The sequence below is a fragment of the Pagrus pagrus genome, assembly GCF_965226575.1.
Source record: "Pagrus pagrus genome assembly, chromosome: 3".
Classification (NCBI taxonomy): Eukaryota; Metazoa; Chordata; class Actinopteri; order Spariformes; family Sparidae; genus Pagrus; species Pagrus pagrus.
Window position 1 is genome coordinate 28,456,131 of NC_140187.1, and position 16,966 is coordinate 28,473,096.

General features: G+C 41.4%; 1 protein-coding gene across 8 annotated transcripts in view; it reads right to left on the reverse strand.

The window, feature by feature from the left end:
* foxp1b (forkhead box P1b) overlaps positions 1-16,966 on the reverse strand; it is a 167,108-nt gene that overhangs the window by 48,108 nt on the left and 102,034 nt on the right. For all 8 annotated transcript variants that reach the window (XM_084349393.1, XM_084349395.1, XM_084349396.1 and 5 more), the window contains one exon: positions 8,898-9,050. In XM_084349393.1, coding sequence (XP_084205519.1) covers positions 8,898-9,050 — 153 coding nt within the window. The remainder of the gene's footprint in view (positions 1-8,897; positions 9,051-16,966) is intronic.

Genomic DNA, 16,966 nt, shown 5'->3' on the forward strand with positions numbered 1-16,966 from the left:
CTGTGCACAGGGAAACATCAATATCCTCGAGCCTTGAACCGGCGTCCCCTGTGATAGTTTACAGAGAGTGCTGAGCGATTGTGTTCATGACAGAGTGGATGACATTATAAAATACTCCCATTTCCTGCTTGAGTTAGAGTGAAAGTATGAGTTAACGTCTGGTCTGGCCCGGGCTCTGCTCCGCCTGGCTCTTTGTTAAAGATAACGGCTCGGCTCCAATTACAAAGCCTTCCCAAAACACTAATGCAGCCAGTGAATAAGCTGCACCGGCATGCCAACCAGTGTCTTACTGCTACTACAGAGAGAGAAGGAGAGAAGTGGAGGAAAATACAAAACTACAGTCGTTCCTTTTTCTTGAAAGACTCTGGTGACCTGGACCATTGTCATGAGAAAACAAACACAGTCTGTTTCCCTGTGTGGGTGTGAAGTAAATCATTGTTTACTGATGGTGGGAGTCAGCAGGGCAGGTGTGGGACCTATATAAATAACAGCTGCTCTATATAATATCACCACGGCAACAAATATACCTTTTAGATCAACAACACTACCATAATGTGTGATCTTTCCATCATTTCTTTCTGTTATTTCAACAGTGTCCCCTCAAAGTACAAAGAGGCGCATTTCATCACAGACATTAATCACACTTATAAACTGTTTTTTTCCCCGAGCCACGGTACAACTCAGACTTAAAGCAATTCAGAAAGTCTGACTTCGGAGACCCACTCACTCGCGCTGAGACCACAATGAGACTGCACAGTGTCATTTCTGTAGCAGTTAAACAACAGCAGCAAAAAAATATTTTTGAAGAAGTGGAATGTTTCCTCTGTATTTCTGCTGCGAAGTCAAGCAATACGAAAAAACAAAGGCATCTTTAATTACATCAAAGCTTAACACGCTGGCTTTTGAACGTATGCACTCTTAATGTTATTGTTGTAGTTTCTTTCCTTCCTCGTTGTCTTGTTATTGTCCCTCTCAAACTCTTAACTTTTAAATATGTAAATTATTTTCCTCTTCTTCTCAGCTCTGTTTAGTTTTTGCTTTGTTTTAAAGCAGCATTTTCTATTTGTTCTGTGCAAATGGCAAAAGTGACAATAAAGTTAACTTTGAATTTTTTGTTTGCAAACTGCATTTATTTCATATTTAGTTTATTTTCCATCCCCTTGTTCCTAACTCAAGTGAAAGTACCTCATTGTTTTTATACTGTGGAGCTTTATTTATCGATGGTGCTGTGTTTTAAAATAAAGTGTATTTCCACAGTAATGTCAGACAGCGAACTCGGCTTTCAGCGTCTGCAACCCACCGATACTCCCTCTGATACTTGGTCATATTTGTCATATTTGGAGTGAATGAGGTTATCACCTGAAGCACAATGCAGTTACAGTAAGTCACGCCTGAGTCACCGTGTTCCTCCTGGTCTATTTTATACGGGTTTGGTTATTTGCTTTTAATTTCAGTCTTCAGGAACACATTGTTTAGTCAGCACATGTAAACTCTGTATTTGCAAAATTTCCTGAGGAGATATGCCAGCCAGTGTATAACGTCTAGTGCGGTTTTTCACTTAGTCAAAACAAGAACACTTTTGGGTTTGAGCAACATTATACGGAGGTGGGGGATTTTTCTGCCTCATCTTGTTCGGTGATTGATTCATCTCTGATTTGAGATCAGAAACTATATTAGTGCACAGAAATTGTGTTTTAATAAGCAATAACACTTGTTTCTGTGTGGGCCGTAGAGGTAAAAAAATAACCTGACCACTAAATCTGAAGCCACGAAAACTTTGAACCTGCTTTTAATCATATCATATTGTAATTTACAGGGTTTTGATATGCAGTTACAAATACAGGAGATTTACAATTATATCTTCACATTCTAGCAAAGTACATGCATGTTTGTCTGTGGGTGGCTCTTGTCATGACTTTTTAAGGAAGACTCTAGATGTAGGACACACAGTAAGCCTACAGCACCGCTATGATTAAGTGTTTAGCTAACCTTTTCTGTGGTGTTATTGAACACTATTTTCTAGTCTGTCGTGTTTCCAACACTCACCAATAAACGTTCTCGGGAACATTCCTGGAGGTAACAGATCACTGTATAAAATATGGACAGAGGTTCCGGGTCTGAAAAGTGAACCTAAAGTGAAGTGCCCTAAACCTGCAGTATTTTTAATATCCAGCGGGGGGCAGCGCCACTGGTTGCAAAAAGAAGTCTGATTGTATGAAAGCTTATGAGAAAATGACCCTAATTCTCACTTGATTTATTACCTGAATACAAAGTTTCCTAATGACTTTATGGTCTCAGTCACTAGTTTCAAGTCTTCTTCAACACAACATAATGTTAATTTTGTAAATTATCAACCAATTTAGAGTAAAATAGATGATAAGACTTGACTGATTAATTGCTACCACAGCATGCCCGGAATCAGATCCAATCAGGATATCTCCAGCTCCACCTTCTTGTACAGTATAGTCACTTGTGGCTTGAAAAACCAAGACGACAACAACTGTAATGCCAAAATCTGGACTTAAAAATGTTAGTCCAAAAACCAGTGGGCGATGTCACAGTGAGTTTACACTTAACAGATAAAAATGAGCACTCTTCATATTAATTTATTTTAACCGATGAGGCAAAAATTAAAATGCAACAGAAAACTATTGTTACTTTGGATTGAAGCTTTCTGCAGATTGGCTGTAGCTACATGGAAGACTAGGATGTGAACCGTGTCCAACACAAACATATAATACAACTCTGAATCATGTCCTAATGTGGCTGAAGGCCCTTCTGTCTCTGGATCTCTCTCATGCTGTCTGAGCGAGAAAATATTTCTCTTTCCTAGCCCTAAGAAAAAGTGAAAATGGAATCAGAGAATTGCCGAGCTGTCAAAACTGTGCGACGACGCCCAAACTGCATCGAGAGCTGATGCTGACTTGACTGCACCTTGCATAGCTGTTAGTGTTTATTAATGCTATGGTCGACTGTGCATCCATCCATCCTTCCACCCCTCAGCAAAGGGCGTGTGAATCACTCCAAACAACACACGCTTGACATCAAGATATAGTGCCAGAGGATGACACAAAGATACAACAAATTTTAGGGGGGGGGGGGGGGGGGGGCGGCGTGTGTGTGTGTGTGTGTGTGTGTGTGTGTGTGTGTGTGTGTGTTAGCTGGGTGGATGACTGAGTGGGGTGGAGGGTTGAGAGGGTTCACTGCTTGAAGGGAAACATCAGGCCTGAAATGAAAAGAGGGTCCTGAAAATGGTAAGTGGCTCCCAGCGCTGTGACTGGAGTCAATTCGACAGTCATCGTCTTGGCTGGGAGAGAGCTCCTAACGCAGCAGCCCCCCCAGACTCTGTTTGGCTGTGTGGAATTGGGACAGATGACTTCATTCTGACAGGATTATCCCAAACCTGGTTCTAATCTATACATATACACATAATACATTTTTACAATATGACAAGGAAAACAAGCAGCGAAAGAGACGGACTGATCCTGGGGTTCCACGCGAGCACCGGCCTCCGCGTTGTGTTGATCATTCCTGACAGATTGTATCACCTCAAAGCGATGCACGCGTCAAACTGAGGGTTCATTACAGCATCACCTTGAGACTTTTTACAAACACAAAGTGATGAACTCCTTCTGAGGATCACGCACAGACCTGATGAATTATAGGATTTTACTGTTGCAGACTGATAGGGGAGCTATTCTGAATGACATTTCCCCAAAATATTCATGTCAACACATGCTCAAGGTAAAGAAGCAAAGACAGCAAAACAATGCCAACAATTATAATTTCAACAGAGTATATTCAAAAAAATGTAACAAAACACCACATCCCTTAGAGGGGTAGTTTGACGTTTTGCTGTATGTATGCATAACGTAGGCTAAATTTGACACTAGAGGAAGCAGACAATTAGCTTAGCTTATCTCAAAGGCCCGTTTTACATAGACTGGTCAAGGCATTTGAGTCCTAGTGGAGGGAGTAGCAGAGCCGAATTGAAGTCCGTTTAAAAAGTGTGTGATGGAAAGACGGGACACACACTGTTATGTGCGCTGTTGTGTTACACGTCACGCCTCTCTTGCTACCGGAAAGATGGAATGCTATCTGAAATTGTTTGGTTTAGAGTAAAAAAGCAAAGCTAGTGTAATGTCAGGTCTTCTTTACAGCAGTATTGTGATAGCTCTATGTAAGGGCGGTTTAAGGCTAGCAACAGGGGTAAAAAGCTAACAAGACTCTGTCTAAGGGTGCCAAAAGCCCAGTGTGTTTTACTTCCTGGAGTCCTTACGCTAAAATAAGCTAAGCTAAGCTAAGCTAACTGGCTACAAATTTACTATACAGACAAAAGAGTAGTATCAATCTTCTAATCAAACTCTTAATGTGGAAGTGAAAGTATGGATACACTTTAGCCTGAACAATTTGAAATAAGGTACAAGCTATGAACACTTGTGTGGTTATATCCACAAAATAATCGACTTGATCTGCCAACAGAGGTTTGAACTCTAATAGGTTGGCTAATCTTGGCAACACGTTTTGAGAGAGTGCCACCACTCCTTCTGTCTCTCCATGTTCAGCACTTCTTTTCTTACACTGTTTTTCCTCCTGTCAGTATTCTTTTCTCATCTAAAATTCTTCCAATGTATTTAGGCTGAACATAAAAACACTCCGGTTGTCTTGGCCAAGTCTCCCTTGTGTAAAGTGAATCTTGATCTCAGGACAACTAACCCAGAACATAAATCCAGACGTCTACTCGTCGTCACCTCGCCGGTGGGCCACCACACTGCCGGACCACTTTGGGCCGACCGGTCTGCGGGAACACCTCGAAATGCTGCCTCAGATCGCCCTGCAGCACTGGCTGAGCTCCAGCTGACAGGCTTCGGCCTAGTGCTCTAATGACTTACAGATTGGAGCGCTGTGGTATACATGTGTCAGGACAATGCCATGGGCCTACTGCAAAAACAGTAGGAGAGGGAGAGAGAAAGAGAGCCGGCGGCTTCTCCCCGTACTGTCAGACAGAGGCTTGGCCCCTGGATTGTGTCACATCACGCTTCCCCCCAACAGACCACAAATGAAGGATGTGAAGAGCAAACGTGGGGAGGAGGGGCGTCGGAGGGGCGCTCTACAACTTAAAAGGCTTTCATCCTGTAAACTGAAAAGACATTATCTTTTGACCTGGAGATGCCCTCTGTGAGGCTGTACACTATGGTGTAAAAACACAAGGAGAGACAGAGAAAAGAAGAAAAAAGAAAAAGGAGAAGTAAGAAGCGTGGATTGTGGTTTCAACTGGTAATAGTATAGATAAGAAAATAGTCGGCTGGCATGGTTTTAAAACATTATCAGTAGTCTCTCTGTTTCTGAAGAATAACAAGTGATGCACCTTTGACATCATGGAAATGTTCAATGCAACATTTATCAGAGAATACCGAATGGTGCTTCTCATTTCAAAACAAAAAGGCCGTCACATAATTACAATAAATATGAAAAAACAATGAAACTCAAAGGATTGAGATATTCTTTTAGCTTCCAATCCTTTGCAAAGAAGCTCACTTAAAGATGAAAGCTCTCAATAGTGAGTAAAGTGACGTTATCATTTTCCTTTACCCTTCTCTATAAGCAGACTACCGCTGCTCTGAATCACAAGTGAAAACTGCATGTGTGAAGCATATCTTTACTTTCCCACAATATCCACCTGCCTCTCCTCTTACCGGCCATTCATGTCTTCTCATTAGAATCAGTGCAGACGTACTACAGACAGAAACTAGTCAATGTCATTCATGCAGCGTCCACACAGGGAGCTTCAGCTGGCTGCCGGCCATTCCTCACACTGTACCAGTGACATGAATAATGAGGGCCAATCTCAGGCACAATCCTGGATGGGAAACAAGCATAATCTGGGCATTACACTGATAGCAAAGACTCCATGTTGACACAACATCTTCAGCCCAGCTGAATGCCACATAATCCCCTGTAGGAGGTGGATGCCTACCTAGAATCTCTTGCAATGAGGTCTAGTTAACCAGCCGGGCTCGTGAGCAACGCCACAAACGAGCTTCAATTTCCCCCTCCTCCCACCTCGGTGCTGGTGGACTATCAGCGAGGGTCCGACAGTGTTGTTCCTAATTACCTATTTCTCCACTCCTGATCCTGCGGCTGGCATAATTAGTTACCTGGGGCTGCAATCCAATTTGAAGTGATGACAAGAAAGTGATCCATGAAAAAGTAATAAGTTAAATCCAATTTCAGCCTGCCTCTAATTAAATGCACATGGAACTAATGAGTCAAACCCTACCATTTCACTGATAATGGTAATTAGCGGGGTGGGAGTTGCCGGCTCTCGTCGTCGTGCCACTGTAGGTGTGAAGCGCAGAAAGGTAAAAGCGGCATGGATTCTTTTAATCACACGTGTCATTCTGTCAATGTAATTTACTGGCTTTTTGACCAGTCAAGTATGTTTAGCTGCTTTCCAGCCTGCATAGCAGCTGTTTGTATATCCAGTCTGATTAAAGCACCTCTAGGCTGCTGAGTATACAGCGGAGGCATCTTCATCCAGAGGCAGGGGTGGGCGGAGTGGGGGTGAGGGGGATGTGGGGGGGGGGGCACCCCTGTTGGAGAGATAAAACCAAAGAGCCATTTAATGCTGATCAAGGATTCTGAGGCTTGTTTGACTCATATTTTTCCCCCTTCCACTACTCTATGCAGGTCATTCTTTTTTTCAGATCTTCTGTATATACCGTGCTTCATTATTTTTGACTTGAATAAGAATGAATTGGAAAGTGAGTCACATCTCCAAATGAGTAAAAGTCTCTCTGCACATCTCCTCGTGCCTAATGGGAAGACCGCTGAGATGAATGGAGCCTCGTCCGCAGATCAGGTGCTTTTATGGGGTGTCAGCTTACTACACAGCCTCATAATTGTTGGATCATGTCTTTTGATGACCCAGTCCAGCTCAACAGAGAATCATTATCCAGGCTGTGTGATGGAGATAGGGAATGTTCTGTGTGAAGGGGGCTCCTCTAAGCCAAGGTTTGTTCTTAAAAGAGGACGGGAGATGAGACTCAGACCGTCACCCTCTGGTGTTTCACAAAATGTGTTTGTGAGAAAGAGGGAGAAAGAAAAAACACAAAACAAGAGAAATCTCGCCAGCAGAAAACCATGAGAAGAAAAAAAACCCCAACAAAAACAAATGTAATACATCCTCTCACAGAACGGCACACTGATGTTTATGTATGAACTCTTGGCTTTAAACTGTGTGTGTGTGGTTGGGGTGTGTTTAATTAGCAGAATATGTAATTCCGAGATAAACAAACACTTGTCTGGACCTGTGGCTTTTTCATAATGGCAGTTTCAACCCGGCAAAATGTAACATACAACATTAGAGAGCAGGCAATTTACAGTGTTAGTTAGATACTACAGCGAGCCTGTGCTCTCTTCACAAGAACCGGGCAGGAGAGGGGAGGGGAGGGGGGGAGAGAGAGCGGGGGGAAAAGGGCCCGACTCTCTTTTCAATAGCTGAGTGACAGCTTGGCCAAGCTCTCTGTATACATTAATAAATTAGAATTTTAATTTTGTCTTTGTCTGCAGGAGATGGTCTAGTACTTCACTATGTACCAACAACTGGCTGTACGCTGGAATCTGCCGTTGTGGTCCCCTCTGTTGACCTCTGCAGCACAATTCCCTGCCAGGCTGGGGAAACTGTTTAGTTTGATCCTTTCAACTTATTTGAATCCTGACAAATATGCACACAACTGAAAGGTCATCACAGTCATATTTCATCCTCTGGAGCTATTCCGAAGACATCTGCACAACAAAGAGGCTTTTTCACAACCTGACATTAGACCTAGCTGCTACAATAGCTCATTAAAAAGGGCCCCCAATGGGATAGTAAGGGTATTAAATATTATATATATACACACACATAGAGAACAGGGCCTCCGTATTAATTACCAAATATGCCCTGAAGTCGTTTGCAATTTCACACCGACACAAACAAGCGCTCCTTGTTCAAACACAGATATACATCTCTGAGGCAGCTGATCTGAAATTAACGTAAATATTGCATCAGACACGCCGCTCATATTGAAAGCAGAACAAGATGAAAAACAAAAAAGGTTTTTTTTTCTTTGCATCACAAAGACAGTTCAAACAACTGTCCTCACACTTTCCCACTCTTTGCATGCCCCCCCCCCACCTCCGCGCCCTCCACCTGGATCACCCACCCCACCTATGGGCTGCTCCATAGCACCTCCTGCTGCTGGTGGTAGGGACCTGCCGCCTCTCTCATGTCTGCTGTGTGATGAGAGGCAAACAGGGAAAGAGTTTCCTCTGCTTGACCCGGCTCACTTCTCTGTGGGAGGAATGGAGCGCTCTCATTTCCCCCCTTTTCTTCTCCCTCATCTACACTTTCTTCTGCTTTCACCCAAAAGCTGTACAACTCCTGAACTATAAGTGCAGTCAGCAGAGGAGGCCTTTCCACTGCAGAGGTCAGAGGATCAGCTACATATGCTGATGTGTGTTCCTGCACTGGAGTGATTCTGGATGAGCTCATGTGATCTAAACTGGCTTCACAGGAGCTCCTCGAACATTCTGGGCTACATATTTCACAACAGTGCTGATTTCCATGTATAGGCTCATAAGACACATGGCTGATTGTGTGCGCATGTGTGCCTGTGTGTGCTGCTAAATCTCACAAAATGCGTGAGCATACATAACTGCAAATGTTGCACAGCCAATATTAATTTCCTGTTTGTGAACTTAGTCGAGCACTGTTTTCTCGCACACTGTGTTCTAGAGAGAGTTGCATAAGTTTGCTTTGTTTTTTTTCTTGCATCGGATCAACCACAAAGTCAAATACCCAAGTCATCTGATCGTCATTGAGTTAATAAATAAGAGAGCGTGCGAGACCGTACCTGGAGGTTTTGCTGCTTGTCGTTGGTTTTGGGGGATTTGCGGCCAGTGTTTTGTTGAGATTGTGAATGGGACTGCTGTTGCTGCTGCTGCTGCTGCTGCTGTTGGTGGTGTTGCTGCTGCTGGAGGAGGATCTGCCGGGCCACTTGGAGAGCCTAATAGAGAGAAATACGAAAAAAGGTTTTAAAAAAAAAAATTCCAATAGAGAGGCTAGAAGAAGAAATGCTAAAAGCCCCTTGAGAACACTTTGATGCCTATTATCAGCGCAGATGTATCCCCTTACAACAATACCCTCTTGGCCTGGTAGATAACAAACAAACACTACAGACCATCTTTTAATACTCTCCCATTCAGAGTCATAAATCTAAAGGGCTGGCATAAACAATTCCTCCACAAACACACAGGGAACAATGATCAGATGTCAAAACAAATCCACGGACAGAAAGAAGACAAAAAAATCAACTGCAGCCATCCAGAAGAAATATTTATCTGTTGATAAGTTCCACTTACAGCAAACACAAATGTGTGTCACAGAGACACTAATCAGTGCTTTTGATCCTCCTTTAGCTCAGTCAAACTCCCCAAATAAAAGGCTTCATGGCTGCCTCAAATATCTGTTAAAGGACACGGCCTTCTCAGTGGAAAACAAAATACAGTGCAGTCACATGTTTATTGCTCCAGCTACTCCCTTTTCCCTTACGATAAATAATCAAACATGCCATCCAGAGCAAACAAAGCCGGAGAGAGCTGGGGGGGAAAAAAACACAGTGGTCTTGAAAACGGTCAGCGATACCAAGAAAAGCAAGCGTTGTGTTCCCACAGTGAGCTGGCCAGCCTCACACCTCCACCAGTAAACCATCTGGGTAAATAACTGGCCTCATTCTTTCCATGTCCCTCAGACGATTGCTCCCACAATTAAACAAACAGTCGGGGGCACATCCAAGCTCATCTCACAGATGGACGATCTGCAAGTTGTCCACTCAATCATCTGAGAAAGTTCCGAAATTGCAAAAAGTAAACGGCGGAATGTTTAATGAGAAGATAGTGAGAGAGAAAAAAGTTAGAGCGACGTGTGAACAAGTGAGTGAAACCTGTGAAAGACTGTGTGAAAGTAAGATGTCTACAGGGAAAGGGCAAATAGAAAGCTCTGTGGACGGATGAAAAGATCGAGATAAGTCTGAGAACTGGTCTTAGTGCCAGTAAAGTCTGACAATACTTTAAGACAGAGCGGGGAGAGGAGCGAACAGCTGTATGATGGTCTGTGCGTGGGTGTGTGTGTTGACCCTCCCAAACACACGGCTGTCGGATGACATCATGAGGCATAAATATGACCGCAGGCTACAAAGAGGCCACACTCCTGGCATTTCACCAGGCTTAACTTTAAAGTACATAAATTCTCCTCCTCTCTGTCCGTCTCTGTCTTTCTCCGAGCTCTCATGTAGAGACAAATGAGCAATGCGTGCCTAATTGTCCTCCGCCTCGAAATTTGTGGGGAAGGGGAACCCCCCGCGTGCAAGCATACTCATAAAGAAAGTGTATAAATTGAAACTAAGAACTACGTGAGCAAGATTCACTCCCACACAAAAGCAATATTTACATTTTAGGTATTTAGCTTTTTCTCCAAAGCGACTTACAATCTGGTGGAAAAATCAGAAACAACAACATGGTGTGAAGTGACGGGACCTGGGGAGGGGATCTGAAAAATACTAATGCCAGGTACTGTGAGATCGTATCTTGCGGTCGGAAGAGCGTGTGGCGATATATTTTCAGCACAGAAAAAGCCTTTTTATTTGTTAAAACCAGTAATATTTTAAAATGGTAAAAACTGTAACTGAAAGTTAGTGACATTCAAAAATATATTTAATTAAATTTTAATATATATAATTACAATTTTGGGGGAAAACATCACCTTGCTTTCTATCATGGACTGAAACTGCAAAACAAATATAATAAAATAAAATAAAATAAAATAAAATACAGAAATAAAAAAGTTTGTGAAAAGAAATAGGGAGGAAAATGCTTTAAAGTAATAAGTTTAAATTAATAAACAAAACAGAACAGTACATAAAAAGGCAAACTAAAACAAAGATAAATAAACAAAGATGCAAATTTAAATGCAAATAATAATTTAAATAACATATTCTAAATTAACTAATGCCTACATTTATTTTGAATATTATTTTTGGTGCATTTAATGGCATATTAACTTATCTATTGAGCAATTTATTTGAGCTTCATTAAATTTTGATGTGGGCAGTTTTAGTCCTCTATAGATTTCCACTCACAGCACAAAAAAAAAATAAATAAAATAAAGTAACACTTTATAATAACCATCAATAATACATGGTAAATTTATAGTTAATTAAACTTCAGTTAACAGGTATTTAACTGTTAACAAACAATTAAATGTTTAATAAAACGTTTATGAAGCAATTGTAAAAGTTTATTAACATCAGTTGCAACTTAACAATAAAAAAATGGCTTAATGAATTGATTATAAAGCATTTCATTATTTATTGTAAAGTTGCAACTAATGTTTATAATACTATGTAAATGGTTACTAAACACTGTAGTTCATCTATAAACACTATTTGATTATCCATTTTAAAGTTGCAACTGATGTTTACAAACCTTTACAATTGTTTCATAAATGGTTTATAAAACATTTTATTGTTTGTTTATAGTGAAATAACTATTAACTAAAGTTTAATTAACTATACATTTGTACATGTATTAATGACGTTTTTTTTAGTGTTACCAAAAAAGTTATGACAATAAATCTAAGAAAGACAAATATAAAGAAAAACCTTAAAAAAAAGGTATCTCAGCATCAAATCAGAATACCAAAGTTACCAAAGTCACAAGCTTTCAAACAATATTCATAACAACAATATCATTTGGCCGAGAAGGTAGTGTGAGTATTTTGCATTAGCAGCTCTGGTGAGCTACAAACAATCCAACCATGACATGTTGAGTGATCACAAAGTTCACATGACTAAGACAGAGAAACGCTGATATTCAAAAGGAAATTCAAAAGACAGATAAAAGCTGTAATGAAATCATTCACGACGCCCAAGGCGTGGTATTACGGGCACACTGAAGAGTAAACAAAGTTTGCTGTTTTCTTTTCCGCTGTTACTGATGACACATGCGGTGAAATGTGTGTGCGTTGTGTGTGTGTCTGGGTTTACAACTGAGGGTGTTGGAACAAAGAGAGTTGAGTCAACAGTATTGGATGAAGAGATACAGTTCTGGGAAGTCTTCTTTCACTGTCATCTTTATATAAAGCAGCAGACTGTAAACCTGCCCGATGATCAGTCACCACATGTAGATAAAGAAATTGTTGCACTGCAGTAATGTGCACTACTCAAACAGTGGGCTGTTGTGTACATGTGTACATTATTCCTATAATTTTGTTGCTCATGAAGCGACATAAGCATGAGTTACTCAAAGTGAGCATCAGTCATGCAATCAAACTTAGATAACACGTCAGACTGACAGACACGGTGTCCAGACGTGTGTGACAGTGTGTCTGTACTCAAACTGTCTATGTAGCTATACATCGTCTGGTCACAGCAAAGTTACACGACACGGGATAATTATGACTGAATTAAGGTAATGCCTAATGTGTTGTGGAGCCACATGACATTTCAAACAATGACGGCATTTTGCAACATCACATAAATACGGGAAAATTTACCCAGCCTCCTAATATTCACGTCAACAGCTTCATCACATTAAAGTAAGGGCAATAATTATGCGACCACGCACTTGAAAATACAGTCAACGATCATCTTGACACAGGAGAATTAACTGAAGGCTCACTGCTGCCTGACAGCACATGCCTGCCTTAATAACTTTACAATGTGACTTTTGACAGCCGAAGATGCGAGATGAGTAAACACTGTCGACGCCATAGAAAACAATGAGAGAAAGAAGACGAGTGGGCCGAGAACCTGTGTTGTGAGCTCTACTCCACTGTTCAGGAATGTTGCTGTCATGTTTGTATTTTAAAAAGGCCACTGGAGCTGGCATGCCTTTGAGAGGCCTAATGCTGGGCTAAAATAACCTATTGTGACCTGTCACTGCCATGTTTACACAGCAACCACTCCTCTATTTCAGAGCTCGCCCCCTCCTCCTCCTGCTCCTCTGGAATTTATCTTCTTTTGATCTTCCATTCAAAGGTACTGGACGCTTGATAGACATGCGAGTGTATGAGCTGCTCCAGGCGAATGTGATAAACTGGAAGCTGATGACAGTTAAAAGGTGTCTGAAGCACGGAGAGATGAGGGAAACAGCATGTTGTCTCTGTGCTATAATCATAATCACTACAGTAGGTCGCCCTGAGAACTGTACTGTACATAAGAAAAATGAACTGGACAGGATCCTACTTTTATACTGTATATGTTATCTTTAAGGCTGACCAATACACAAAAAAACCATTATTTTTTAAATGTATCCAGTATTTGTTCTTTATTTCTTTGCACTACTTACAGCATTCATTGGGATACACAACAAATCACAATATAATCAAAATCGCAACATGATGAAGAGCAATACCCAAACTGCAGAAGGTGTCCTGGTCTACAAATCTTGTTCTCCAGATCTAAGAACATGTTTGCTTGGCACACAGTAAACTGCAAAAAATGTCCTAACATCCAGATTTTGGTCATTTTTTGCAGTGAAAATTACAATTGTGAGGCAAAAATGATCATTCCCACTAATTGTGAATCATATAAAAATAGAATCAGAATTGTCGCAATATGATTTTTTTTTTAACATATCAGGCAGGCCTAGTTTATAATGTACAGAACTTACAGAACAGTGTATACTTTTATTGTGATGGTGTTGGTAGATTAGTGTTGGAGCCACATTAATTGTAATTTTGTAGTAGAAACATCTGGTGGGCCAAATCAAACCTTATGGTGGGACTAATTTGGCCTGTGGGCCCCACTTTGGGCAGCCATGCATAGAGAGTGTAAGGTTTATGTATTGAGATGTATTCAACTTTAACATTTTTTTTTTTTTAAATACTAGAAAAAAGCAGGATTTGTGATTGATACATACATTGAATTTGTGTAGATTACATCATCTTGTGTGTAAACATACAAAACTACAGTAGCCCACTGTATAAACGCAAACTGAGACTTGTTCGGCAGGCGACCTGTTACTAGGCAGGGCTGGGTGATATGGCATTGAAATACAATTGCGATACTTTTAGGCATGATATTATGAAATCTCCTTAAACGCACTTCATAAATGCTCGGACTGGGTGACAAAATCAATTACGATGATATTTCAGACCAAATAATTAATCGATAATGCGAAAATATCGTAGGGATGACTACTGGTGCTTTCACAAAATGTAACCACAAATAGATTTTTGAAAACTAATGTGGATCTAATGACTATTAGAACAAGCAGAACAGTTTGGTAAGTTAAGAAAATGACATAATTTTACTGTAATGCAGCCCTTAAAACCAGGAAAAGACAATATTTACATCATATCAAGATATAACAATCCAAAATCTAAGATGATATATAGTCTCATATCACGATAAAGGTAATACTGATATATTGTCTAGCCCTACTACTGGTATAGAAACAAAACTGCAGAGATAAACGCCTAAATCCCCACAGCATACATACATTCACTGTTAGTGGGTCTATATGCACACAAACACACAAACACACACACACCATGGACAGAGTGAACCCTCCAGGTGCTTTTGATTAGAAAACACCCTCCAGCACATGACAAAGGTTTTTATCAGCGACAAAGCCGGTGCAATTTGGTATCCTTGTCATTTGCAGTCCTCTTTTATGTTCCCCCCATTCCAAATGTGTTCAAAGTTCACACCCTCTTCCCCCGTGTTAACGCAACTTCCTCAATAAACAACAGGCGTTTTATCTGCAACTACTTTCACACCATATTAGTGAATAGAGGCAGGAGCGTCTCTTATGTCCCTGGGCTATCACGCTGTGATAAGGGAACTGCTAAGTACTGGATGTCTTTATGTGCAGTCTGCACATGTGGATTATTTACAGGCTTTGGGGTTTCCTGCTGCTAAAGCCAGCTCTGGGTGTCTTACAAATCCCAGCTCAGAGCATTGCCACACAGTCAAGTCTGCTCTCTGCTGAATCCCTCACTCACTGCACCTCTTTCACACAATGACAAAAAAATGACACATTACAGCTACTGCTAATGTGTCTCCTTTTTGTCCTTATTTTATCCAACTTCACTGACCCATGGTACCAATCAAAAAGGGAACCAACAGGCCAAATCTAAGTGTGTATAAAGGATCCTCCAAGTGTGATGGACACACACCAATCACATCACGTTTTCTGGAGGACAAATAGAAAGGGAATGTGATAGAAGGTCCAGAGAAAACAGAGTAAATGTTGAGTGGAAATAGTTCAGGGGGGAATCATTCAGGGTGTCTCCATCGGGAGTCAGACGGTGCAAAACGGGACAGCGTTGTTTGTTCAGGCCCATCAACAGGGAGACCTCTGTGGTTCTATAAACGTCCGGCTCCTCTTGCCACAGCTGGCGGAGACCTTGAACGTGAAATGGTTTCAAGCAGATTGCTCCTAATTGCTAGAAGATGTGCAAGCAGGTGTAACCGGATCCCTGCGGCCACTCAGAGAAAAGGAGAAGGAACGAGATGTGCATCTGTTTGTGTGTTTCTGCACTTGTGTGTGTGTGTGTGTGTGCTTCAGAGTATTTACTCAGCAGCCACGTTTCAACAGCCTTTAATAGTCAGGAGAGTGTGGCTCAGAGACAAGCCAGCAACAACACGGCTAATAGGTTAGCTCTTAATGTAGTCCAGCTCAGAAGACACCGGGCCCTCTGGTCTCACCCTGCGGCCTCTGCGGGGCTCCAACACCGGCGGCCTAAATGTCAAGGTTATCTGCTCGACTTTCTGACTGATCGTATGTCGCAACTCACCTGACATTTATCACTTCTGCTGTTTCCTTTTTCAAAGGCAAGGCCCTCTGCTCCTCAGCGGGAGCCTTACCAAGCCAGGCCAACTCCTCCACGTAACTTGCTAATATGCTAAGCTAATGTGCTGTCCGTCCACAGGCTGCTCAAGAAAGCAAAGTTATTCAATCATTTCATAAATTATATGGGCTTTTGTTGCCAGTGGCAATGAAATCGGAAAAGCTTGGGGCACAGCTTGTTCTATATTCACAATGTGACAGATGTGGTGGTCGAGCGATGTTGCCTATGCAAACATATAGTAATGGAATTCACTTGGAATACTTGTCATTTTAATTGAAATGCATATACTTTTTTATTTTCTGGCAGGGGGTGATTTTTAAACATGTAAGCGGATAAGCAGCAAGGATCATGTCTATTTATATTAATTGCATTTTTTCCCCTTTCTCTTTTTCTCAGTAATACAGACATTTATCTGCAATGCAAAGCAGGGAAAGTCTGGTTTCCCAGTAAGTATATAATTAATGCCATTTCCAAAAAGCCACTCCACATGGAAAACAGGGCCTGATGCTCAAACCTTGCACATTACAGGGCCCTCGCAACAACACTCTCCAGTCTGTGTTTAGATTTCCAAACTAATTCATGTAGAATACATAAATAAATCAGCGTTTTATACCCACTTCAAACCATTAGATTCCCTTCCTTCGCTGCACTTTTCAACTAATCTATTAATATTTATGACAACACTAAACATTTCAAATATCCACGTTTAAACAATAAGGGAGTGCGTGCACTTACATAAGACGAAATCTGCCTTCAATAAAACCCCTGTTTTGTTTGTCCAACACACCCCCTGTAACCCCCTCCCCCCCTCTCTCTCCCCATAACAGGTAATGCAGCGCCCTGACAAATGTTTTGTAGGGAAAAAAATGACTGTAAGAAAAACAAGACGAAAGCAAAGTTATTAAGTGTGAGTGGAGATAGAAGAGAGGGGGCTGTGAAGCAGGACTGATGATGGAGGGAGTGGAGTGAAAAGAGAGAGGGGGGAGGCAGACAGATGGAGGAAGAGAGAAGAGAGAGGTAAAAGGGAGATGCGAAGAGAAGGGGGTAAGAGGAGAATGTAGCAGAGGC